This window comes from Engystomops pustulosus, chromosome 1, assembly GCF_040894005.1.
Source record: "Engystomops pustulosus chromosome 1, aEngPut4.maternal, whole genome shotgun sequence".
Lineage (NCBI taxonomy): Eukaryota > Metazoa > Chordata > Amphibia > Anura > Leptodactylidae > Engystomops > Engystomops pustulosus.
This window is the reverse complement of record NC_092411.1, coordinates 189,368,984-189,396,116: the sequence shown is the minus strand read 5'-3', so window position 1 is coordinate 189,396,116 and position 27,133 is coordinate 189,368,984. Positions and strand designations below refer to the sequence as shown.

The 27,133-nt window shown below is 42.7% G+C and overlaps 3 protein-coding genes across 5 annotated transcripts in view; 2 read left to right on the top strand and 1 right to left on the bottom strand.

The window, feature by feature from the left end:
* Window positions 1–367: 367 nt before the first annotated feature.
* Window positions 368–10,628, top strand: ABRAXAS1 (abraxas 1, BRCA1 A complex subunit). The gene is made up of 9 exons (XM_072115935.1): window positions 368–615; window positions 1,894–1,984; window positions 2,882–2,918; window positions 3,781–3,847; window positions 5,057–5,250; window positions 6,608–6,727; window positions 6,889–6,973; window positions 8,718–8,826; window positions 9,208–10,628. The coding sequence occupies exons 1-9, from the start codon at window positions 529–531 to the stop codon at window positions 9,597–9,599; spliced, it is 1,182 nt and encodes a 393-aa protein (XP_071972036.1). The 5' UTR covers window positions 368–528; the 3' UTR covers window positions 9,600–10,628.
* MRPS18C (mitochondrial ribosomal protein S18C) lies at window positions 10,180–24,104 on the bottom strand. The gene is made up of 6 exons (XM_072115950.1): window positions 23,731–24,104; window positions 23,582–23,619; window positions 22,588–22,671; window positions 21,931–21,988; window positions 10,357–10,416; window positions 10,180–10,283 (listed from the first exon to the last, which is right to left on the bottom strand). Exons 1-6 carry the CDS (start codon window positions 23,813–23,815, stop codon window positions 10,219–10,221), a joined length of 390 nt encoding a protein of 129 aa, XP_071972051.1. The 5' UTR covers window positions 23,816–24,104; the 3' UTR covers window positions 10,180–10,218.
* A 5-nt stretch (window positions 24,105–24,109) lies between these two features.
* The window catches only part of HELQ (helicase, POLQ like), a 29,301-nt gene continuing 26,277 nt past the window's right edge, over window positions 24,110–27,133 (top strand). The window contains exons 1-4 of one of the 3 annotated variants that reach the window (XM_072115901.1): window positions 24,119–24,219; window positions 24,849–24,959; window positions 25,503–25,964; window positions 26,297–26,867. In XM_072115901.1, the coding sequence (XP_071972002.1) occupies window positions 25,800–25,964; window positions 26,297–26,867 (736 nt within the window). In that variant the 5' untranslated portion in view covers window positions 24,119–24,219; window positions 24,849–24,959; window positions 25,503–25,799. Of the gene's footprint in view, window positions 24,220–24,848; window positions 24,960–25,502; window positions 25,965–26,296; window positions 26,868–27,133 lie in introns of all 3 variants that reach the window. The other 2 variants (XM_072115893.1, XM_072115911.1) reach the window with 2 other exon arrangements.

The following is a 27,133-nucleotide window of genomic DNA, read 5'->3' as shown; positions in this document are numbered from 1 at the left end:
AGCATTATTTTTAAAGGTACAGTACTAAGACTTAACAAAACTAAATACTTTTATTATCTCCCTAAAAGTCAAATAATTAAGAGTGTTTGGGCCACACAGTGAAAGCTGTAAATTCAAAGTGCACGAGAAAATGCTGCAATTGTGTTTATAAGTCAATTTCACAGCATTTGGAATTTTCTCCAGCTTTCTATGCAAAACAAGTGGTGTATATTACAGGCCAAGACCTTCACCACTGTGTGTGAATTGTGTTTCAAATGAAGTGCTACGTGTGAACTAGGTCATGAATGTGAGGTGATATGGCGTCAGTTCTCCGGTAGGCGCACTATACACTTTGCCCAGCAGAGGTCACTGTGTCTTGCCGTGTCGTACTATCCATGCTGCGATGTGTGACAAGAGTCACTGGGGAGACTTCCTGTTTTCGGGCTAGCGCGGTATTACTTTTCTGGTGTGAATTCAGTTTGATGGTTTCAGGAGAAGGTGCAGCCAGCAGTCCGCGCCCGTACACAGAGGGATGCTACAGGTTGCACCATGGCAGGGGAGAGCACCAGAGCGCTCATGTCTGGGTTTGTCTTTGGCGCCCTCGCCTTCCAGCATATGAGCTCCGGCTCAGACTCGGTGAGTAGAGGAGGCTGCGCTGCCAGGTAGTTACCCATCACCTCATAGGAAGAGAGGGCAAGGCATTCCCCTGACCCGTGCCCATCGCTCTGGGCTCATCATGGAGGGGTTTTTCCACTTTCATTGTGTGCCCACAAGTGTTCTCAGAGGTTTCACCCGCATTGAGCAGATATGTCTTCCCAGTATAGTGGGGATAATAGTACCAGGTATTCATGATCTGTTTTGTATCTGAATACATTGTTTATGTGTGTGGCATCCTTTCCATTATTTCACATCTGCAAAAAATGATTTAACAATAGTTAAAAGTAATAAACCGCATCTCCATTCTTCCTAGGGTCTCCAGTTAAGGCTACACTTCTATGGGCTCACGGCCATGTACAGGAGCGGTACGGTGCGGCACCGTACCTCTCTGTAGCCCGTAGGACATGTCCTATCTTTCTACGTAATACGGTGACGTGTGCTGTATATGCTTATGGAGAGGGGCTGGGGTGAGCTGCGCTCATCCCCTGCTCCTCTCCGCAGCGCCAATGTATGCCCGCCGTACTACGGGCATACATCGAGTGAATGCTACCTAAATCTGACTCGGAAGAAAACTGCAGCAACATCAAAAGAAGTCCTTGCAGACTCAAGTCCCGCACCCACTGACTTTAGGTCGCGATCAAGCTAAAAAAAAGCCCAAAGAAAATAATGGGTCTTTATGCAATTGGTGGAAATCATTGTCTTGATTAAGAAACCTGGGGTCATGGGTCCTAAGTACAGTTGCGTGACATGTACACTGGATATACACTTGTAACCAGAGGTCACATTTTTCTAGAACAGTAGAAAATACTCCTTTTACCATTTTTGAGGAATATTTTTAGCTGAGGAGTATGAAATATTCAGTGACACAACTAAATATCAACTCCTAGGTGTATATAATGTTAATAGATGGATATTTATCAAGAAATTAACTTGCATTATTGCCAGTGTTTTCTGCACTCAAATAGCAATTTGAGCCAATTCTGGTAATCTAGCATCATGCATTAAACAAACTTTTTATCTGCCTAGCTGTGACCAGAGTATCAGTGGCCAATACTAAATGACACTGCTCCGGTCAAGTAATCTTTTACCAGGGACATGAGCTGCAGCAATCGGCTGAGAGAGGAGAGTTGTTTTGAGGAGTAAGACTGCTTGTGCAAGCATCTATGATGCTTGTACAGGCGTAAATGTGACCTCTGCTTGTAACATATGATTATACGACTTTATACAGTATAATGTTCTTCTGTTTTGTGTTCACAGGAAGGATTTCTCCTTGGGGTCATAAAGGGAGAAGCAAAAGATAACATCACAGATTCTCAGATTAGTGATGTACAAGTGGTTTACACTATTGGTATGTTGTTATAGGTTATGGCTATCTCATGTTGTTTCAGTGACGTTTTGTCATCATGCACATCCTCTGATCTTTTTTTTTTTTTTTTGTCAGTTAGTTGAAAGGCAAAATTGCATGGTTGTAATAAATAGGAGAAAGAGTACAGGGAACCTTCCTAATATGCACTTTCTAATAGAAAAAGTTTTATAGAAGATAGAACATTGTTTATAGAAAATGTGAGAATGAGTGCGAGTTTAACCTGCACAGATAATGGTACTGGGTTGGGTCTACTCACTTTTACTCAAAGGTCCTGGTATTGCAGAGTCTTCAGGTGGGATCAGTGACATCCAGCTGCATTAGACCAATGCTTTCTGCAGTGGAACAAAGAACCCAGGCGAGCCCCGGGTCCAGGATCTGGCGCACACCGTGCTTGAGGATGCCCTGCGGGGAGGGGTATCCTCTTCCTCCATGAGGATCTAAAGCAGAGGCGACATTCGGCCAGGGATGGGATTACACGCAGTTTAGTGATATATGATGCAAGGATATTCTTGCATATGATTTCCTGGGTAACAGCAGCCCCATACTATAATCGTAATTATTTGAAATATAAATGGTCCAGCACAATCCACAATTGGAGACTAAAATCCATTATGCAACTACATGCACCATAATTATAGCGTGGTAAAAGGGACTTCCTGCACCTTATATCACTATGAAGCCAGCCAAGTGGTTTTCTCTTTTCTTTTATTATTGCTGACACTTTGTAGGGTATTTGGGACACTTGGGCACTAGTAGTCCATAGAGACATATGTGATTTAGTGAGTCAAAGGGCAATGGTGGGTTCCCTGTAAGATGTGTAATTTCTACTTGCTCTGTTTAAATTGGTTTTATTTTTATGTATTTTATTTGATTCTGCAGATATCCAAAGAAATATACCGTTTTATCATCTGTGCCGGTTAGTAAACACTGTGCTTCTATTATTTGTATTCTAAAGTAAAGGGAATAAAGTTAGATCACTGTTAAATAGATTGTTTTTTGTTTTTTTTTATTGTTTGTTTTTTCTGGCATTGTCACACAAATCAGACTTCTTTCCTAAACTCAGTGTATGCGAGCGAGCATACAGCTGCGTGCTGGAGAGGAGGAGGGTTGAGCGCTCTTCAACCCGCCCCTCTCCATAGTGAGGCATGGCGCCCGGCCACAGACACAGAAAATGATAGAGCATACTCTATCCCATGCACAGGACAGTGGCTATGGGAACGTATATAAACTTTTGGATGGATATAAGTCCCCACAAACGAATGTGTGGTCTATTGTGTGCATCCCATGTGTCATAGGCGGGTGAGCTGTACTGGAGTATCAAAGACAATAGAAAGAGACTGCCCAAACACATACATGAGCATGAATAGGAACTGCCCCATAATTTGCAGCCTGGACAGTCAGCCCATGAAATCTATGGAGCCCATAGAAAGATTAGCAGTGGAAACAACGGCTTTCACATGTCTAATAAGCGCGTTTGTGTACACATAGGCTAAGGCCTCCTGCACACAAATGGGCCACGGACAACAGGACTTGTATCCTGTGCAGCCTGTGAGTCCTTAATGTGTGAGGTTTAGAAATAATTGCGTTCATGGCTACCAGACGTCCAAAATCAATGTTCATGTGCATGAGGCCTAGCATTGCTGTACTGAAATCTTCAAAAGCTGCTCATGTAAGCGGACAATCACTTTAAGTGACCAGTTACCTGCAGATTGTAAATTTTGTGAGTTTCTTTGAGCTACAGGAATTCTGCTTGTCTAATAGTATATGAATATTTACAGGTTTTACAGTGGAGTGGGGGAGCTGAACAAGCTGGCATTACAGAAGCTACTCGCTGGCAAAGAAAAGGTAACTAACCTACAGTCAGTCATTGACTATTCTATACAAGTGTATAACATTTCATCAGTCCAAAGTGTATAGATACTATTAAACCATTTCTGTTTGTCTTATTTATTTATTTTTTGGGGGAGCTTGTTTTTTGAAGTGAACCTGTCACCAGGAATGTTGTTTTTAGCTGGTGACCGGTTCTAATAGCCTATGTTATGCTAAATTTAAAATTGCCCAAGGGGGAAGAAGCAGCTGCATCCTGTGTATGCCTGTATCTCCTCATGCACTCTTCCTCTCCTCCACACCATCCCTCTCCATCTTCTGCCTGCTCAATGCACATGATAGGTAGTGGGGTGGGAGACTGAGACACTGGCACAAATGTGCACCTGCCCCGCTTCTACCTGGGGACACGGACCGATTTGGCAGCTCTGTGCAGTGCTGTGTAATCTGTGTGCACTATATAAATAAAGAATTATTATTAATGATTCAGAATAACAGAAATTTTTAAAATCAGCACAGCATAGGCTATTGGAACCTGACACTTACTAATAATGACATTCCAGGTGACAGGTTCCATTTAAGAATGAACTGCAGTTCATGTGAAAAAAAACTTGTGTCTGAAGTTAGGCTTCTTAGAAAAAGTCAAGATGATTTACGGTATATACCGTATTTTCCGGACTATAAGGCGCACATAAAAGCCTTGGATTTCCTTGGAAATCCAAAGTGCGCCTTATAGTCCGGTGCGCCCTATAGGAGGGCAGCGGACCCTACTTACGTAGGTCCCCGCTACCGGAGACAGCAGATCTGCAGCGGGAACTGCAGACCACGCGGCACGAACAACTTCTGCCGCGTCGGTCTGCAGTTCCCGCTGGAGATCTGCTGTCTCCGGTAGCGGGGACCTATGTAAGTATGCCATTCTCCACCTTCCCCGCGTTCCGCGTCTTGTCTCGGCGTCGCGTCTCGTCGGGTCTCCGCTCTGCCCCCGGACCTCCGCCACACCCCGGGACCCTGCGCCTTATAGTCCGATGTGCCTTATATATGGAATTATTACATATATAAGGCGCATCGGACTGATGCGCCTTATATTCCGGTGCGCCTAATGGCACGGAAAATGCGGTAAATGTTATGTACTCTGCATGAACGCCTCTCTGTGTGCTGCATGGTCAAACCTTAGGTTACTATGACACATGTTTTTGTAATTGTTAATGCATTTCCTTTTGCTGGTTGCAGGATGTTATTGGATGGTATAAATTTCGCCATAACTCTGAACAGACCATGAGTTTCAGGGAGAGGATTTTACATCGTAACCTTCAGACTCACCTGTCTAATCCAGAGCTTGTTTTCTTGTTGGTCACATCACAGTCAATAACAGAAACAGAATCTACCCATCTCCTAGAGTACACATTACATAAACCCCAAGATGAGTAAGTATATCTATATTACTATATTATTATATTATATAAAAAATAAAAGCTGGAAGCCATATATAAGAGCATTTCTAATCTAACTGAATAACGAATGGTCAGCTCCCATACCATGTGTTCAAGGCCTGAGGCATCTCCAAAAGAGTAGTTTCATGTGGTTAGTGTTTGTCATCATTTGTTTTTGTGCCAGGACTAGGATAGAATCTACATATGGAAGGTATTAGCGCTTATTTACATGACTGTTTATGATTAGTTTTTTTACTGACCGCAAACACCTATACTAAATGGACTTACGTGGTCTGGTGTGTTACATGTTGCAGAAATTGACGTGCGATGCAGAAACAAGTAAATCGTAACTTTTCTGCTGTGGATTTCTGTGGGAAAGCCAGTCTATGGGCAAAAAACAAATGCAGGAAATCCACATACAAAAGGAAATGCAACCAACACAAATCCATACAAAATGCCCATGTATTTCATGCAGATTAAGGCCCAGTTTAGATCTGTTAGGTGCATCATATTTGCCTTAACCAGGAGTGGTGGAACACACAGGATAGACACATCTTCAACCTGCTCTCACAGTGCAAACTTCACTGCCAGAAGGCTCGCTTCACAGTCATATGGTGTCGTCAAACTGCACTCTACAGGATTCCTGGGGTTATGATGAATTATGATGTAAGGACTCTGTCTGCCAGCCAAACAGCAGTGCCACATCTGTGTTACATGTTGATGCTGCTGTTCAGCCAGGACAAGGAATCCTTGCATCATAATTCTCTACAATGCAAAGCCGATAAATCAGAATAAAAATACAATAAAACATGGTAGACAATAAAGTCTGTCCCTTTACACTGCCAGCAGTTTTACTGTATTTTATGTTACATTGATTATCAGTAATAAAGTTTACCATGTTTTATTGTATATTTTTATTCTGATTTATCGGCTTTGCGTATGAAGTCATTAGGTGTTTAGTCTCCTTGGTGGTGACTGGTTATGGCCCTTTTCTGACCAGTTTCACCCCGTGAACTTTTTTGTGGTTTATAATTCACTACAATGCAAAGATTCCTGTCCTGTGCGCTGTACTCGGTCTACAGGACCTGACCAGCATGCAGGTCAGTTTCAATGGAACAAGCATAAACTGCAGTGGTGGATTACAGGAGTTGTCTGGAGGTATATTTTGCCAGCTTCAGGGCAGAAATGAGCGGGGGGGGGGGGGGGGGGAGATACTTCTGCTTGCCTTTTTTTTCCATGACCTCACACAAGAACCATCCCACACCATAAGCAGTGCAGTCTCTTCAATTTACAAGAACTGCTGCATGAAAATGTTTGTTTTATCAGGGTGACTATCTTATTATAACCTTAGTCTTTTTCAGAAAGTGCCTCTTATCATTTCCAACTTGGGGTTGTCTGAACAACCTGGATACAGCACGTTAATCGGATCATGTGTGTCATCTGGATTTAACCATGTAGTAACAAATCACAGGTAGGTAGTGGAATAGCCACAAACTATAGGGTTATGACTGATCCTTCATAAAGGACAATCTGCAATTAATGTACAGTGCTTTATGGCTTTTACACATTTAAGTGTTGATGCATAACATGGTATTGCCATTCTCTTACTTATTGGATCATCTGTTTGTGCAGATCTGAGTTTTTTAATAAAGATGGAAGTTTGAAGGAAGTAAATAAAATAACGGCTGTGTGCACAAGTCTGCAAGACAAACTGAAGGTATGTAAAAGTATGAATAGCTTTTTCTGTGTTTTACTATGCCACAGTTCTCATTTATAACATGCAAAGAGAAGCAGGAGCTTCCCAACTCTGCACATTCTACTGTGAGTCTGACATGTAGTTATTATATGAAATGAGGATTGTAAAAACGTGGTTATATCTAGCTTATGTGTACTGTACACTAAGTTATTAATGACTCGGAAGACCAAAGGTGTTCTTCCTTTGCTGTGTGTCCAGTTATGCCCCCAAATGACATTGAAGGGCATCTACAGGATGAAGGACTGTATTCAAATGAGCCCCATAGGTCTTAATACAGCCTTGAGCCCCTCAGGCTCATTTGCATGGGGGTTTATCTCATTACAACACTGTCGTAAAACTTAAAGGAAATCTTCCATTTGTTTTCATGTATTATAAACCAAACTTACCTTGAGAATGCTGTAGCTACACTGAGCAGAAACATATCTTGTTTAATCCCTGATCTGATTGGTTTTGTTCAAAAAACAATTATAAAATTCAGGACCTTGGGAAAGCTGGGTACAGACTGGCTGCTGTACATAAACACATTGGGGGGAGATTTATTATTGGTTTTGCTGGTTTTTTTGGCGCATAAAAGTTGCAAAAAAGAGCAAAGAGGGTTTTTGCGACTTCATTGCTCAATAGTCGCACAGGACTATTCCCACCACTTCACTATACTGGCATAAATATACAACTAATGCAACGCTAGATTCATGACTTGCACCTTTTTAAAAAAAGTCATAAAGTCACTCCATCCCCCTACTGGTGTATGTGCTGCGACTTGTGGTGCATTTTGAAAGAAAAATCCCAGACACATATAGAGCATAAGCACATTTATTAAAGAGGACCTGTCACCAGATTACCAGGTTACTAAGTAAACAATGCCTGCTGATAAAGGGTTACTAGTCCTCCCCATATCCCTAGCCTTAGGGACTATCTTCTAATACTCAGACATATAAAGCTCTATGTACTGATAAGAAATCCATTCAGCAGCCACAGGAGCACCAGAACTTTATTATCATAATTTTATAATAGTTTTTTCAGCAAAACCACTTGGATCAGGGCTGAAACAAGATCTAATTCTTCATCATTGTAGCTACAGCATTCTTAAGGTATGTTTGGTTCAAATGAAATGGTAGATTTCCACTAATCCTTCCAGGACTTTATTTAGTAAGTACAGTGAACATTTTGATATACTGAAGATGAAAAGAATTTCTAGGCTTTATGAAGTACAATGCATACACCAGATACTGCACTATGTGACATCTAGGATGGGAGGTGATTGTACTGCAGCCTCCAGACTCCTGCATTAATCACATGTGCTCTTTACCATGCAAGTGAGCACCATCATGGAGATATAGGCAGAGATGCATTCACACATGGAATGTACATTATTCTAGCTGAAGAGGTTAAAGATTACTAAAACAATATTATCCTGACTGATAATATTTATGCTACCTCCAGTGATGGCAGTCCATCCCCTTGGATAGTAAGGTCAGTAGTAAGTCTGGCATAACGATTGGCCGGTGTGGGCTTAACAAGAGCCCCCTAGGTCTGCCTCTTCTGCCGTTTTTATGTAAAAAGTTATGGTGCCATTCCAGGTCTATTATCCTTGAAGCACCCTTCTGCTTGACCAACAAAGTAGGAAATCTGTATTATAGGGAAATTGTGTACTGGATTTTCTTCATTTCAGTCCTACATCATTTGCAATAACTTTTTCTATGTTTAGAAAACTTGCAGTAGTGTAGCAGAGAGTGAAAGTTCTGTAGAAAACCTGTTACAGCAAGTTAACCAGCTGAAGAAGCAAATTGCTCAGAAGCGTCAGCTACGCAAAGAAGGTAAAGATAGAGGAAATCTACATACCCATGAAGCTCCAGAGGAAGATTCCTCAGGGAACTCAACTGTATTAGTTGTTTTGCGTCTTCTTTTGTCTTTATAAAGGGCTTTTAAAAAGATGCAGATTAATTGGAAGTGCAATTGGGTGGGGGGCATCACCATTGCCTCTGAGTTTTGGGGGCTATGGCTATTACACAGCCTGTTCCCAATGTCATGTTCCTTTAAGTTGCCAGCTTCAGGGATGGAAACCTCATAGATCCTTTGTAAGTCTGGGATCTATCATAATATCACGTTAAGAGTAGAAATCATGAGGTTTGTGTGAACAGAGCCTCATTCTGATTCGCATTTGCTCTGAAAACAAATATTTTACTTTTCTATTTCAGGAGAGGAAACTTCTGTATGTGGAGAAGAAAATGTATTCCTGTGTCAAGCTTTGCGCAAGTTCTTCCCTCATTCTGCTGTTCTACAGTCATCTTCCCTTGGTGTGAATGGGGAGACTATACCACACTTCTGTGATGTCAACCATAACCTTTATGACCTAAAAAATCTTACATTAATCATTCAACCAAGTGACCTCTCTAAAGCCGTTATGCAGAAAGCTGGCAAACGAAAAAGACCACCTCAAAAAAAACGGCCAAGTTTGCTGAGAATGAAGACCAGAGGAGCCGCACAGCAGAGCAACAGCACATATGACAGACTGGTGCTCAATAGTGGAACAGAAACCGAAGATTCTGAGCCCATGGACTGCACAGGTTCACACTCACCTACATTCTAGACAGATTGTAATAGATGTAAAATCCTCACATATTTCTGTAAAAAAAATATATTTTGTAGTACGGGTATCACATTTATTCTGTTTTTAGAACCCATATATACTAAAATGATTGGTATTTGTGGTGTTGACAGTTTTTTTTTTTTATCCACCATGGACAGGTTAGAGGGTTTTCCATGTCTATGATAATTCTTTTTTTTTTTTTTTTACTTGCCTCTGAGAAGAGGCCGGTGGCAACTGTTGGACTATGTAGTAAATGTGACTGAGCCAATTCATGTCCTCAGTAGTCATACGTCAAGTTATTAATCCAGCACCAAGACTAGAGAAGGGCTAGAGAAGGTGTTTATTCCACCTTCAGTGGTGGTCTCAGCTATTGTCAGCTGAAACGTTGCTGGAATAAAGGTGGAATAAACTCCAAGTTTGTTTACACTATAAAGTGGAGTGCTGCTGTTTTTCTTTATTTGGATCTATGCTGGACTCTGACTGGTGAGAGTTTTGGATAGCACCCATTACCTGCTGATATATAATATATATATTTTTTTTAAGTTGAGGCTACATTGCCATTTTCAATAAAAACTAAATATTGGCAAAAAAAAACACCTTTATTAACAAAACACTTTCTTCAAACTTCACAGATCTTTGGGTCTTTGAGATAGGCAGGGTCCTTATATGTGACAGGCATAAAACCTAGAAGACAAATATAATTTCTAATTGATGTAGTCATCAACATAATAAAAATATAAACATGGAATCACCTTACCCATAATAGTTGCCCTTTTAATGGCTTTGGATATTGCCTTTTGTTTTGTACCACATAACCCTGTGGAGGAAATAATATATTAGTAAAGCTGTGTCCATGGTACTCCATCAGCAACATACTGGGTCTATGATTCATAAACTCTATATACAAAAAAGTTCTGATAGACGAACCTCACTGAAACCCTTCGCCTTAAAAATATAGCTTTTATTGTATGTATGATTAAAAATCCTTATTATTGTTAAACTAACAAACAATTAAAAATCTTAAATACCGGTGATGTTTGTCATTTGTTTCGCACAATGGGGGAGATTTAACAATGTGTCTCAAGTTCCGCCAGTCTCTTGCTGGAAAACAATAGTCTTTTGCTGCGCCATCACTGTGATGAAGATTTATGGTGCAGGAACTGTCAGTTCCTACTTTTAGTTTGTCTAAACCAGTGATGGCAAACGTTTTAGACGCCGAGTGCTTAAACTGCAACCAAAACCCACATATTTTTCCCGAAGTGCCGATGCGACAATTTAAGCAGTAACTTATTACTCCCTGCTCTGTCACACGTTTAAATTGTATAGGCACCCAAGGACACCAATACAGTAGAAAGAAGGTGAAGAAGTTTTGATTATCATTGTAGTTTACTTCTAGGGGCCTGGGACAGCAAGAAGCCTTGAGTCCTGTCTGGTCAACTCTATGCTGGCGTGATGGCATGGGTACCCATAGAGAGGGCTCTGAGTGCCACCTCTGGCACACGTGCCATAGTTTCGCCACCACTGGTCTAAACTGTGCGGCAGAATTTTTGGCGCACAGACGATTATCTGCAAACCATGCCCCTTTAATCAGACAATTCGATAGTTTTTTTTAAAAAAAAAAAGGTCTAAAAGCCTTGATAATTGCTGTTCAAGGCATTTTAGACTGTTTTAAGTGCAAAACCAACAGAATTGTGGCGCAAGTGCGTTTATAAATCCACCCCCCCAAAAAAAAAAGAAATGTGTTATGAGGGAAAGTGCAAGATTTATTAGTAGATAGATATTCTATTATCATGCACAACTACCAGAGGTTGCTAGTTCTCATATCGTGGGTATAGTAACATTATCAGAACTAATGACACTTTTAGATAATTTATATCGATTGTCCCACTTTTGAGTACATCAGTGGCACTTGGCTGCGTCTGAGTGTTGCTCACTCCTCTCATGTTGTCTCGAATAAGTTACTCCCAGATAAATATCATACACTCTTCCCTCATTTACACTATTTCATACACTTGTGTTTGACATGACAAGTGTGTACTTGGTCATGTTTGGTTCTTGTTTTAGGCTTGGATTACATGGACTGGAGTTACTTCAGTTTATCTGCTGGCTAACCCACAGAAATTGCCATTGTACTGCCAGTATGGAGTCCACATATTGTCAAGTCATATTCAAATTCTGTAATACAAAAGTATGAAAATCCTAGCAGAAATAAACTGAAGCCACTAAGGGCCAGTTCCCAGCTGTATTTCGGACTCAGTTTTGCAGTCTAAAATTACAGCCTGTTTAGATCTGTAACTACCACCAGGATGAAGGATTGTGAACCAAGCACCCTGAAATACTGGTGTGTGCCCAGTGGTAGGATGCGAGTGCTTACTGGTCCTCTAATACCTTGCGACAGGGTGACAAGTGTTAGGGGTGGATGGGGATCGCAATTTGATGAAACGTTGAAACGTCCTGCAACAATAATGCAAGTCACGACAGATTTATGTCATGACATATTGTAAGTCAGGACAGATCCGCCACTCTCTAACACCACCATTCCGCATTTGGTGGTCTTGGAGAGGTACGCGTGATCTGTCCAGGAGGTACCGTCGCACAATCACTAGCCAGCGTCCATTTTTCCTTCCTTTACTTATTGTGACCCCCCCCCCCCCCTCTCCCTACTGCACTTGTAAATAAGTTGTCATAGAAGTAGGAGTAGTGTGGGGGATATAATAGTACACGTGTGTTTGGAGGGGGGTAGTGGTACACGCAATTTGACAACTTGCTACTAAAATTATAAAACTTCTAAAATTTGTAAAAAAATAAGCAAACTAAAAAAACTATTCTATTATGGAAATAGAAAGAAGACAAATTGCAAGGGTTTTCTACAAAAAAAAACATTGGAAAGTTAGAAAATTGTGATTTTTTTTTTTTTGTCTGATACTTTGAATTTTTACCCCCAAAAAACCCAACCGATCAGCAAAATTATACTACTAATATAAACTACAATGTGTCATGCGAAAAAAAAAAAAAATCTCAAAATTAGTTTAACTTGTCAAAGTGTTAAAGTTATTACGACTCGAAGAGACACTGGTCAGATTTTAAAAAAATGGGCTGAGGCTTAACGTGAAAACTTGCCCTTAACCCCTTAGCACTCCATGGCGGATATATCCCTGTTTTCGTGGGGGGCCGATTGCTGCTATGGAAGTTCTGGGGTTCGATCTGGTCCCCAGCACTGCCTGCAGGCACTGCTAGTAAGATGGCATTGATGACATCTTACTGGCACAGTGTCAGCCTATGCCAGTGATGGGCAACCTTTTGAGCTAGGTGTGTCAAAATTCGCCAAAAAAACGAGCATAACTCGGGTGCTGTGTCACCTTTAGGAAAAACCGAATTTTGTAATACCCCTAGCGGCCTCCCTTTACTACTAAAATACCCCTAGCGGCCTCCCTTTACTACTAAAATACCCCTAGCGGCCTCCCTTTACTACTAAAATACCCCTAGCGGCCTCCCTTTACTACTAAAATACCCCTAGCGGCCTCCCTTTACTACTAAAATACCCCTAGCGGCCTCCCTTTAAATATAATATAATAATAAACTTATATACTTACCCAGTGATGTCTTCTTCCCTTTAGCTTTACTGCAGGCGGCTCGGCTCCTCCAGGTTGCACCGCCCGCCTCGGGTCACGTGACTGACGTGACCTGACGTCAGGTCGCCTCAGTCACGTGACGAGCAACGCGCATTGCAGCCTGGAGGAGTTGCAGAAGGTGGGCGGACCAACGCGGCGCCGGACAGGTAAGCAGGGGGCAGAAACACAGGGACGGGGGTGGGACATTACCACAGGGGCAGCACATTACACAGGGACATTAACACAGGGGGAGCACATTGCACAGGGACAGAAACACAAGGACGGGGGCGGGACATTAACATAGGGGTAGCACATTACACTGGGGCAGCACATTACACAGGGAGGGGGGCGGACAGCGGGCGCTGGGCGGCCGCGTGTCAACAAAAATGACTACGTGTGTCAGTGCTGACACGCGTGTCATAGGTTTGCCATCACTGGCCTATGCATATGCATAGGCTGACTGATAATACCCTGCAATACATGAGTACTGCAGAGTACTATCATGAACAAGCAATCAGATGATTGCTTGTTCATGTCCCATGGTGGAAAACTGAAAAAGTAAAAAAAAAAAAAAATGTTATTCAATAAAAAATAAAGTAATAAAATCAATAAAAATGTCCATATGCCCCATAACATATAAAGAGACATACAACCCAAAAGTCTAAATCATAACAAAAAAACCCACATATAAAGTATCACCGTGTCCGTAACAAGTGATCAAAAAAACATATGTACTCCAGAATGATACTGGTGCAAAGTACAACATGTCCCGGAAAAAACAAGCCACAAACCAGCTCTGTAGCCAAAAAAGTAAAAAGGTTATGCCACTTGGAAGACGGCAATGCAAAAATGATTAATTTTTCCCTATATTACGGTTTTATTTGACAAAAGTAGTAACATCTAAGAAAATATATTCATGTCTGGTATCCCCGTAATCGTATCGACCCATAGAATAAAGATAACATGATTATTAGGCTAAACGGTGAACACGAGAAAAAAAAAAGTCAAAAATCCAGTACAGAATTGATGCTTTTCTACTCCTGCCCTCAAAAACGAGTTCCTAAATTTTCAACAATAGGTGATACCAGGGGGCGTGGCTTAGGCATGGCGGAGTAAGGACGCTCTCTGCAGGAGCTCCGTTCTTGAAGGCGCCATTATCGGTCCCCTAGCAGGATCCCCCCGACATACCGGCATGTCCAACAGGAGGGGAAGAAGCACTCCGACTCCTGGAGAAGCCCGCGACGCGGCACCGGAGCGGAGTCTGGAGCGATTCAGGCACCAGCCACGTGCAGTGTCCATCTCGCCGGCCGGATCCAACATGGCGCCCGCTCCACCTGCAGCACGTCACCGGACCGGGGGAGCCGGCAGGGGAGCTAGGAGTGGCGCGGACTCAGCGCAGGGAGTCGGCAATCCCCCTGCAGGTCAGGAGACAGCGGAGGAGCACAGGTACCGGGGACCGGGGGCAGGAGCGCAGGGACCTGGCTTACTGTCAGGAACTGACATGGCGCCAGTCCCTGTAAGCTACTGCCCTCCAGACACCATTACTGGGAGACAGGGGCATAATGACCCATCCACCCCACAGGAGAGCCCACACTCCTCACAAGTTGGGGAAGATGCCCAACCACCAAGCCCTGGATGGATAAGCCAGCAGGCAAGCCCCAGGAGCCATGCTACCTCCTCCCCTAGGCGAACACAGAGGAAGGATTCACTCTGAACTGCAGCTCCTTAGAGAATTGATTCAGGCCCTCCCTACACGACAGGACTTGGATTATGTGCTTCAAAGAGTAGAGGCCTCTCACCAGCAGGCTCTTGAAGGCATTAGAGAGGATATTGAAGCGCTCGCTACCCGTACTGGGAACACTGAGAATGCAACTGCCTCCTTGGAGGATAGAGTCTCTGCCCTGGAACAAGAGGCCAGTAGCTCCAGACAACATCTACAACGTCTGTCCCTCCTCTTAGATGATCAAGAGAACAGAGGCAGAAGGAATAATATCCGCATTAAGGGCCTACCCGAGAATCTTCCTCATGACAATCTCCCAGAGAGGGTAACGTCCATCTTCAACAAACTGCTAGGCCGTCCACCTGACACGGAACTACTCATAGATCGTATTCATAGAGTATCTAGGATGTCAACTGCGGATCTTCCCGTACCCAGAGACATACTTTGCCGTCTCCACTATTTCACGGATAAAGACAAAATTATCCGAGCTGCTTGGTCCGAAGGCACATTCCGGATTGATGGTTCAGAGATCAATGTCTATCCAGATATCTCCACCCGCACACTCAGCATGAGACGCATGCTACAACCGCTGATACAACGTGTCAAGGAATTGGGAGCCACCTACCGCTGGGGACACCCCTTCCACTTAATAATCAGATATAATGGGGACAATTTTTTCCTAAGAAAACCGGAAGATTTGCCAGACCTTTTTCTCTTCCTGAACATGGCTCCAGTTGAAGTTCCTAACTGGCTGTGTCTAGACCAAATTAGACCTGGAGCCGGACCTCCTGGAAGAAGGAGAGATTCTCGGAGAAGAAGACGCTCCTCATTTTCAGGGTCAAATGCGCTCCCCGCCCAAGAACCGGTGGAAGGAGATACACGGATGGGCCCGGACTTATCGATTGCCCTCCCTTCAGAGGCCTGAGAGTCTCTCCCGCTGCAATGGACTGTCCTGGGAGCAAGATCGACCCCCATTGTCACTGCAGACTGACTTTGCCCTGACCCTGAAGGGTTCCAGATATCGCCACACTAGGTCTATGGCATCAGATCTATAAAGGTTCTTTTCTTTCTTTTTATATCGTTATTTGGGACTGTTAATGTTGGTCTCTCCATGGCTATCAGTGATGATTATTGTCATGTAAATTGCTAGTTCTCATATATCTAATGTTACCATGCAATGCTCCTTGTTGTTGTTTTTTAAGCCTGTGCCTCCCCCTCTAGCCGGCCATATAACACACTGGTTTTTACGGCCGTTGCTATGACGGGGATGATGTTACTGGACCATGATGTATACTTTATTGACATTTACTGCCTTCTAGTTCGCAAGCTCCGCCTACGCTTTTCTACGCTTCCCACTCACACCAGTTACTGGTGTTCCCTCGTGCGTACACTTTTGAGTTAGGGGAACTCTCCATTCCCCCTCATACTCACTCTTTTCTGTCTGTGCCTATTCCCACCCAGGCTTTGCCTCTCCTTCTGTTCTACATAGTTTCCTGTCTCTTCCCCCCCCCCCCTTTTTTTTCTTTTTCTTCTCCTCTTCTTATTGCTTTCCCCTAACCTCCTTCCCTCATGTCTCGCCCAGGAGGCTCCGTGGGCTCACTGACTGTGGGCTCCCTAAACGTGAAGGGGCTTCACAGCCCTGAAAAGAGATCTATTCTCTTTAATCTACTCAAACGCAGAAAGATTCAGATCGCTTTTATCCAAGAAACCCACCTCACTGAATCCAGGCCATACAATTTTAAACACAGGTGGTTCCCGCATGCGTATCATAGCTATACTGACGATGCGAGATCCAGGGGAACGGCCATCCTTGTATCAAGCTCACTTCAGTGGACGTTCATAGACACCCGCAGCGATGATGAGGGACGCGTTGTCATGTTAAAGGGTAAAATAGTGGACACCCTATTCACCTTTGCATCTCTTTACCTACCGAACACAGGGCAAGCGCAAGCTATCAGTTCATTCCTTGACATGATAGATGAGTTTGCGGAAGGCACTGTAGTAATTGGGGGAGACTTTAATGTGGCGCTCGATCCTCTGATGGACACGTCTACTGGTACCTCAGCAGTCACACATGCCAGTCTACGTAGAATAAAAGGCCTTCTACATGAACATCAGTTGATAGACTCTTGGAGACTATTCCATCCCTCCGACAAAGACTTTACGTTTTACTCAGCAGCTCACGACAACTATTCCAGACTGGACTACCTGTTTGTACGACATAGTGACTTAGGCCTACTGCAACAGGCTACTATAGATAACATTACTTTCTCCGACCACACGTTGACTTCTATTACCATCTCACTTCCAAACTCTTCAGATTTCCAGTGGCAATGGAGACTCAATGCCTCCCTGCTGGAAGACCCTCTAGTTTTAGAGGACATTAAGAGTTCGATAACTACCCACTTTGCTAGAACTGTGGCAGAGGACATAGACCCATGTATAGCTTGGGAGGGACATAAGTTCAATGTCCGTAGTGTGTTAATCACACATGGTAGCCAGCGTAAAAGAGAGAGGGCCCAGGCCATTGTCTCCTTATTGGACAGAATTAAGACATTAGAGCTTTCTCACAAGAGATCGCCTACCTCTGATGTTAGAGTTGCCCTCCTGACAGCTAGAGAATCCCTGCGAACGTTACTGATAGACAAGGCTAAGAGTACCCTTGCAAAATGCAAACGGCATTTTTATGAATACAGCAATAAATGCGGCAGAACCCTCGCCAGGGCGTTGAGAGAGCAAAGAGCCCACACTTATGTTCCCAAAATCTCTTCCCCAACTGGTAGAGTTCTACACCTCAGTCGAGACATAGCAGCAACCTTTAGGGACTATTACCAATCCTTATACAACTTAGAACAGCCGGCATCCCCACAACTCAGAGAAGAACTTCGACGCAAAATACGTTCCTATATAGCGGAGTCCGGTCTGCCTTCCTTGACGGCTGAAGAAGCAGAGACTCTTGAGACACCCATAACAGGAATTGAATTCGCTACTGCCCTTCGGGAAACGCGAATTCAGGGGGTAAAGCCCCTGGTCCAGACGGCTTCTCGTTACCTTACTATAAGACCTTTGCGGAACAGCTTGAACCACATTGGACGAAGGCATTTAATGCCGTGGCCTCTGGATCCTCTCTCCCTAGAGAGGCACTACATGCTACCATCACTGTCATAGCGAAGCCGGGGAAGGACATAACCTCATGCTCCAGCTATCGACCGATTTCACTGCTGAACCAGGACCTCAAGCTGTTTTCAAAGGTCCTTGCAACGAGACTGGCCCCGTTGTTAATGCGAACCGTCCATTCAGATCAAGCGGGATTTATTCTAGGGAGAGAGGCCAGGGACAATACCACGAAAGCTATAAATCTCATACATAAAGCACATTTGAAGAAAATCCCTCTCATGCTTCTTTCTACAGATGCTGAGAAGGCATTTGATAGAGTTAACTGGGCCTTTATGTCTGAAGTACTATGCTATTTCGGAATACGCAACCGTATGCTTGCTTGTGTGCTGTCCCTATACTCCTCCCCTTCGGCGGCAATCCGCGTGAATGATATCTTGTCAGATAGCTTTCGTATCCAGAATGGTACACGACAGGGATGCCCGCTCTCTCCATTATTGTTCGTTCTGTCGATAGAACCCTTCTTGCGCAGAATTCGCGATAACTTAGACGTCTCGGGCATCACAACTAGCGGCTCCACGCATAAAATAGCAGCTTATGCAGACGACCTCCTTTTCTTTCTCTCCAACCCGCAGGTATCTCTACCTAACCTTATGAAGGAAATACGCAACTTTTCGCTGCTCTCCAATTTTAAAATTAATTGGGGTAAATCTGAAGCACTCAATGTATCGCTTCCCACCCCTTTGCAGGAGACGCTTCAAGCCTCCTTTGGTTTCAAATGGGCTGCAGATAGCATCAAGTACCTGGGAATTAACCTTCCGGCAGTACTATCCAAGCTGTATCTGCTTAATTTCCCGCCCATAATTCAAAACATCCAGAGGGATTGCTCTAGATGGTCCAAGGGACTTTTCTCGTGGTTTGGGAAATGCGCCATTTTCAAAATGAATGTCCTTCCACACCTCCTATATTTATTCCAGGCCATTCCAATCCACTTGGCCACAGCCTTCTTTCGCTCTTTGAACGCCCTACAGCATGGCTTTGTTTGGGCAGGCAAACCAGCGAGAATCAGCCGCGCAACCTTATTTAGACCTAAAAGAATGGGCGGTCTGGGACTCCCTGATCTTCGGAATTACTATAATGCAGCACATATGGCGAGGGTTCTTGACTGGTGCTGCAATCAGAATTCTAAACCCTGGGCCCAGCTAGAGCAGTCCTTCACTCAAACGCCCCTACAGGTCTTACCTTGGCTAGAACCTTCTAAGACCTTACCTTTGAAACGCCACCCTACTATTGGCCCTATTTTGTCAATATGTCAGTCTAAGTCAGTTCGAGAGAGATTGCTGCCACTGAAATCTCCTCTTACCCCGATCCTTGGTAACCCTGACTTCCTGCCTGGTTGTGAAGAAATAGTTTTTCAACAATGGAGGAGGTCTGGGAAGTTCAGAGCGGAACACTTCATTAAGGACACGGCCTGGGCCACAACCCAGGAACTGACTGCGCAAACAGACCCCTGCCCCCTGGACATTTGGAGAGCTGGACAGCTTAGACACTACTTGACATCCTTACCCCCATGCGAACAATACGCAACGGAGAAAACCTCTTTTGAGTGCCTTTGTGCCAATACAACTGGCCTGAGACATACACTATCTTTGTCCTACTCATGTCTACTTTCAATCCCAAATGACCCAGGCCCTCCTTACCTCCTGCGTTGGGAGGAAGATCTAGACATATCATTGACGGACGAACAAAAAGACAGGATCTATGAACTCTGTCACTACGCAATGATCAGTTCTCGCTACCAGGAAGCGGGTTACAAATTATTGGCAAGATGGTGCAGGGTACCCACTAGGCTACACACGATTTTCCCTCAAGTCTCTGATATCTGCTGGAGATGTGGCGAGGAGGAGGGCTCTTTCCTACATATGTTCTGGTCCTGCAGAGTTTTATCACAGTTCTGGCTCGATCTGGGAAATGTAATATCCCGCTTATGCGGAGAGTCAATCGTGTTGGAACCAGCCCTTTTCCTCCTCCACCATTGTGATATGTCAGTTCAGCGATACAAGAAATCTCTGGTTCGCTTCCTCATCATTGCTGCGAGGGCCTGCATCCCACTTTTATGGAAGCAAACGGTACCACCGACGATGGCTATGTGGACAGCGAAGGTGAACGATCTGATGTATATGGAAGATCTCACCTCCTCGGTGCATGGTGCACATGATAAGTTTCTCAAAACATGGCAACCCTGGATCCAATTTAAGCTATCTCCCGAATATAGGGAGCTACTGTAAAGCATTGTGTGACCCTCATCCCTCCTGGTCGAGACAACCCTGCCCCTGTCCCTTTCCCTTTCCCCTTACTCCCTTCCCTTATCACCTCTCTCTTCCTCCAATACCCTTATTGAATGTTCCCCCCGCACCTTTGCCGGCCTCTCCCGGCAAAATGCAGAACTTTTTTCTTTATTCCTTTCCTTTTCTACTTCTTATTCTTTGTGCCCCTGGCAGGCCACTATGGGGCCACGGGGGCCTACTGTTCTAACTCTCCTCTCGCTGGAGAATAACAGAAGGACGGACAGGCAGATTCAATGTGATTGCACAATTTTTGATGCTGAACCTCACAATAAAGTGCAGAAACTTCTCTCATTATTGTATCCCACAGTTACTACTCATCCTTTGGCATTTAGCTTCTAGATTTTCTTCTGCTTGACAGCTTCTGCTCTGTAAACATTATGTGAACTCATGTTGTTGTAATCTGCTCTGTTGTTCGTCAAATAAAGAAAATTATAAAAAAAAAAAATAGGTGATACCAACCCCAAAGTGGCAACACGGGAAAAAGCATCTCATCCCGCAAAAAAATGCAGTCACATGTCCCCAATAACGAAAAAGTGAAAATTTTATAGCCTACAAAAGGAGGCAATGAGAAAACTAAAATCCTGACAGCTGCAGGGCGCTCCTTCCCTTCTGCGCCTTGCTGTGCACCCATAAAACAAGTAACGTCCACATGTGGGGGGGGGTCTCTGTACTTGGGAGAAATTTCAGAACAAATTTTATGGTGGGTTTTCTATTTTTATCTTTTGGAAATGTGTAAATTTTAGGGCTAAATGAACGTATAACCGGCACAATTTGACTATTCTAAATTTCATCTCTATTTTGATTCAATTAGTATGAAGACCTCAAGGGGTTAACAATCTTCCTAAAAGCAGTTTGATAGTTTGAGCGGTGCAGATTTAAAAATGGGTTGATTATATAGGGTGTTTTTAAGCTAAATATGTAAAATTTCATTCAAAACTGTATTTATCCCCAAAAGATAAATTTGAATTTCAAAAAAAGTGAAATTTTTCAAAAAATTCATCATTTTTTCTTTTTTTGGAAAATAAACGCAAAACTTATCAGCCAACATTTACCACTAAAATGAAGTACAACATGTGGGGGAAAAAAAACAAAAACCACAATCTCAGAATCGCTTCGATAAGTAACCGTGTTCAAAAGTTATAACCAAATAAAGAGACGCAGGCCAGAATCCAAAGAATGGGGCTGAGCCTTAAGTAGTAAAATGGCTGCGTCCTTAAGGGGTTAAGCTTCCTATGCCCTTGTTTTTAAGAAAAAAAAAAGAATTTCAATTATACAAATGAGCCTGAGGGGCTCCAGGCTCCATTAACACCTATAGAGCCCAAAGCCCCTCAGGCTCATTTGTACAATTTTAAAAGCCTTTCAAAAATAAAACAAACAAAAAAAAAAAAAAAAAAAAACAGGCTGTTGATATCACTTCCATTGTCACAGTTCCAATCAAGCGAATGGAGCCGAGGTGCAATACTATACATTGCCACAATTCAAGGGACTTGGCAAGGTAGAAAGAGGATTATTTTGACCTAATGCCATTGTAAAAATACCTGTTATGTGCCTTCCATAGATGCGACCAGTGTGAGGTGAAACAAACTGAGACAGGAGCTATAGGAGATACAAGAATGGAAACAGACTTCAAAACTCATCATAAATTACCCAAATGTGTTCATGTCTGATCATTTCATAAGCAAGAGTAAAGGGGCATCTTCCTAAGGCCCAGTTCACATCTCCTTTAGGTCTTCAGTTATTGCGATCCAAAACCAGACATGTTCAAAGTACTGCGGCAAATGTCTATACAGAGGTAAGTTGTAATGGAAAGACTTGCCCTTGTTCTGAGTGTTCAAGCAAATGGAGATGCGAACTGGGCCAAACAGTAGAGGAGCAACAAAGGAGCATGGCTGCATAGGTTGCAATGGCTTTAACCATACACTACCATTTTATAGTAACTGGCAGGTAACATGAGCTAATGGGGGTATACAGCAGAGGTTGGAACTACTACGGTGGCATAGAGAACAAAATCCAGTATTATTTATTATCATTGGCCCCTCTCTGCTGCCAATGCATAAAACCTAGACTAACATCTGATTCATTCATAATATATATTCCTCTTTTTATGACAATTAAAAATATGTATAAGTCTTGGATATCCCTCCACACTGTATCGATTTGTGGGCAAGTGGCCTAACATTTCAACTGATACAGACCTGTGTATTCTTGTAATCTACTTGGATGCCACACAAAATACACCTTTTTGGAGGCTCTTTAAAAGGATTTTCCATTTGTTGCGGCTGTAATTATAAAAAAAAAGTGGCAATGAATCTTTAATAAAACCAAAGCAATTAGAAGTAAAACACGTAATAATAACAGTCGTCTAATAGATCAGTTAATATGTCAGTCTTTTGATTGCTTCAAATAGCATCTGCTTGCACCACTTCCATTTAGGAATTTTCAATTTACGCCTCAAATAAGGGAAGCAATAAAGGAAGCGGTGCAAAATGGACATTAGCAAAAGCCATTAAAAGTCCACTGAAATCTATGACATTATAATTTCCTTTACTATTATTTTAGCGATATAACTTGATAGCATAGGTGTGATAACAAGTGTGAACTGGGCTTTAGAAAGCTATATGATGTATATTTTACTGGTGGTTACCTTTCAGTTACTCAGTTGTGTCATGTAACCATTAACAAGAGTATCCAACTTCACTCTGGTGACATTTAGAGTTATAATAAAAAAAGGAACCGAGGAACTTCTTACTTGGACACATCTACCATCAGTAAACTGATGGTAGATGTCCTGACTTAACAGTGAAACCATCATAGGAACGTTTTGGAAAAACATACATACATAAAGCTGCGTTCACACGTGCAGTCTGAATTGCGTTTCAACAGAAACCCATGTGGTTGGTAATGAACGTCCACAGTTTTGCATTGTTTACATTCACTTTTTACTGATTGCATCGGGCCAAGCCTCTCCCCGTTCCATCTTGATTGCGTTTTGAAACGCACTACAGGCGGAGCATGTGAACGCGGCCTAAGGGTCTGTTTGCTTCTCACATGATACCGCTAAGGATCAGAAGGAATACTGCCACTAGCAATATGACCAACTTTATCACAATGTCATCATGAACCTCTAACAGGCCAGAGAGCATATATATTATACAGTCCACGTCTACCACAGAGAATTGTTAGCATTACCAGATCTTCAAGTGCTGCTTGGTGACTGTCGGGGGTTGCTAGGAAAATAAATATATAGGTTAATACATATTCCTCACATACACAACAGAACACTACATTGTTGTGTGTATCCATTTCTATGCTTGTGCATGCATGTCAGTGCCTCTAACCTGTGCTGTGTACAGAGGCCGTGTAGAGCGCTGGCAGCGTGTGCCGCCTGAGCACAGCACCCCGGAGCAGCCTGACCGCCAGCATCCTGCAGCACTCTATCCTGTGACCTGCAGAAGGAGAGGAAGCGCTCGCACGCCTCGTCCTGTCACCTCACGGGCCCGGCTCACAACACTGCACCCTGCACTACAGTTCCGTGTCCTCAAAGTGAACGCAGCTCAGGCCAAAGGAAGAGAGCGACTTATACAGCCGAGTAAGTCTCCATAAACACGAGGGTTACACGGAGAAACTTTCAGTGTCGTTTATTTAATAGAATTAATAACTTCCCAAATGAAAAATGGTCGCATCCTAGTATTGTACGTCATCTGTACCCGCCGGGAGCATGCGCAGTGCTATTAAAGAAGGATTCAAATACACTGGTGATACAACCGGGTGGGCCTCGGGTAGACACCTGCCGCACGTATTCATATCGTATTCTGCGGAAACGTTAGGTAGGTGCAAGCTTCGTAGAGATGTTTCTCACTGCGTGCATCCAAATGCATTTCTATACATATACGTTTCAGGCAGTGATTCTTGTGTGAAGATCACTGGTGCCTCTGACATCTACCATGATGAGAGTGATAGTAGTTGTCTACCACACCTAACCATTCAGTCGTCTAGGTTACCACTGGAAATCTACTATCAATCCATCATGATAAACCAGGGACTTGCTCATAGATCCAGGCACTGTGACTGATAATCTTCTGTTATTTGTTATACTATTTCCTTTTCAAATAATATTTTAAAATTCTGCTGCAGCTTTGTTATCCTTCTCCAGTCATGGATTATACCACTACGCAAAAAACAAAGCTGTCTGCTGCCATTCACATTATCTCTTTACTATATGCAGAAAAATTCTGATCTGTGGCATTACTGGATCTTGATTTCCCATCAGCCGCCCCAGCCCCCCCCCCCCTCCCACCATTTCGATATTGTGAACCATATCCTATGGATATATCTATGTTTTGGGTGGGGAGCACTCCAGAAGACATCAAAGAAGACCTGGGACCCTAAATCAACTGCAGTTCTGTATGGACCTGTGGTTTAGGGCTTCAAACCAACCACATTTATATTCCCCTAGATGTGAATCAGTTTAATCACTCACCTGTAGATCTGCAGCTGGGACCCTGGCTTCATTGCATAATCACTGTACCTGTACTATGCCGCTTCACTTTCCGCAGAGAAGAATAAGGTATAATATTTTTTTTTTTGCTTTGTTTTTTTTAATGTGCCCAAGTAAAAAATAAGGGCCTGTGGGTGGTATTGATTCTCAAATTGCCCTGATGGGTTCCCTTAAGAGGCAATTGTAGATACAGGCAGGCCCGGGTTACGTACAGGATAGGTTCTGTAGGTTTGTTCTTAAGTTAAATTTGTATGTAAGTCGGAACTGTATACTTTATAATTGTAAACCCAGTTAAAAAATTCTTGGTCTCTGTGACATTTGGATTGAAAAAATGTTGGATTGTCATAAGAACCAGGATGAACAATAAATCTTTATTGCAGACACATTTGGTAAGTGTTTTAGCTGTTTATTGTAGCCTAAGGCTAAAGTACAGTAAATTACTAACCTCCAGAGGTCCGTTTGCAACTAGGGGTCATCTGTAAGTTGGGTGCTCTTAAGTAGGGGGCGCCTGTACCGTGAAAAAAAGCTCAAAGTTAGGAACCATCAGTACATTTCAAGGCACATGCTGCTTTAGGATTGTTTCAATGCATAACTTATTCTTTTAATCTTTAGACTCCTGTGATACAAGTTATGGAACAAGAAAACTCTGCAGAATACTTCAAGAAGCAATAAACTTTTTTTATTTTTCCTCTATGTAAACCCTCATACCAAAAATAGGAACCAGTATCTGCAAATGTATCTTGTCTGTAAAACAAAATATGAGGGAATTTCCAAACATGGGGAGCTGAAGAATCTCAAAATAATTGAAGAAGGTTTGCAGTTTGGATCCTATGTTTTTAGCTAGAAGCCAATCGGATTATATTTTCGGACGTATTATCCAAGTAATAGCATGGGCTTATTCACATTCCGATGATGGAAAGTGGTGGACTCAAGGTTCAGAGGCGACCACCAGTAAGGAAACGAAGTCTCTCTTCAGGACATTCACTGTACACCCCAGTGAAGAAGAAGCCTAGTGGAAAAGAGGAAATGAAGATAACATCCGAATCCCATAACCATGCGGATTGTCCTACAGAGGTGAATGTAAAACCTGTAATATTCAGTCATTATCTATACCAAGTTATCCACTGTGTCATACACTATGGCTGTAGCTCAGTACTAAAGAAGGATTGTCTGTTTGTCTTTTATAAATGTTGCTTATTGAATAATTCATACAATATACTGTGTATAACAATTTGTCACCTAACACTAAACTGTCACATAGAAATTATCTTTACATGTTTTGTGTTTTTTTTCTCATATTTTACTGAAAATGAATTGCAATTTTTGTAACGTTAGAAATGTTAAACGTCTCCTACTGTACATGTTATGGAAAATTAGATATTTATAGCTATCTTCCTGATCTTTAGGAAAATGGCAGTGATGATGACCTGTTTGGAGAATATGACAGCTTTGCTGAGGACCCATCTTTACTTGCACAGATGGATTATTTAGAGGAAAAGTGTAAGCAGGAGGCTACAAACACTGCACTTGAACATCAATTTGTGACCCCAACCATCCCTTCTATATCAAAGCATCTGGCTGAGGATGACTTTGAGGATTTTCCCTGTTCACAGCTTTTTTATGAAGAAGCCAAACAAGATTCTGGTACTGCAACAAATCACAACCGAACAAATGATTTGTGTAACATTGAAGTGGGTGACGTGTGCACATCCATGGTCTCCCATAAATATCCAAAAGATGAGAAAAGGAAAAGTCTGCGGGACAGTCTCAAGTACACACTGGCTGGAAATGCTAAAGCACATACACCTCAGATCTCTAGGACTATGCAAATAAAAGAAACTATTATTATGGAGGAACTTGATGTTGCACAGAAGACTGTAGAGACCTCTTCTGGAATTGACTTGGGTCCCTTTTATGGTTTACCAAGCAAAGTGGCTGATCTTATTGAACAGTATAAAGGCATAAAGAAACTTTATGGTAACTAAACCTTTCATTATCCTATCACTTTTATAGCTATGAGCCCTATCTAGACTAGGGATTTCCAAAAATAATACTATATGGGGACTCCTGAAAATAATGGTGGTTTTCAACGCTTTTACTAGTAAATGCCCAGACAAGGCCTGTTTTTTGCTGCTTGGTTTTTTTTCTATTAAAGGACATCTGGCTTGCTGGCGTGTTCCCCCTCTGTCAGGATCCACTCTTCTTTTAAGCTTCTTATGCCCTTGTTTTTTAAATAAAGGCTT

Coding starts and splice junctions, on each gene's coding strand:
- MRPS18C (XM_072115950.1), bottom strand. CDS start 23,815: ATGCTGGCGGTCAGGCTGCTCCGGGGTGCTGTGCTCAGGCGGCACACG. Junction 22,672..23,581: donor AAGCAGCACTTGAAGATCTG/GTAATGCTAACA, acceptor TTATAATTACAG/CCGCAACAAATGGAAAATCC. Junction 10,284..10,356: donor TAAAAGGGCAACTATTATGG/GTAAGGTGATTC, acceptor TTTGTCTTCTAG/GTTTTATGCCTGTCACATAT.
- ABRAXAS1 (XM_072115935.1), top strand. CDS start 529: ATGGCAGGGGAGAGCACCAGAGCGCTCATGTCTGGGTTTGTCTTTGGC. Junction 616..1,893: donor TGAGCTCCGGCTCAGACTCG/GTGAGTAGAGGA, acceptor TTGTGTTCACAG/GAAGGATTTCTCCTTGGGGT. Junction 6,728..6,888: donor CATGTAGTAACAAATCACAG/GTAGGTAGTGGA, acceptor CTGTTTGTGCAG/ATCTGAGTTTTTTAATAAAG.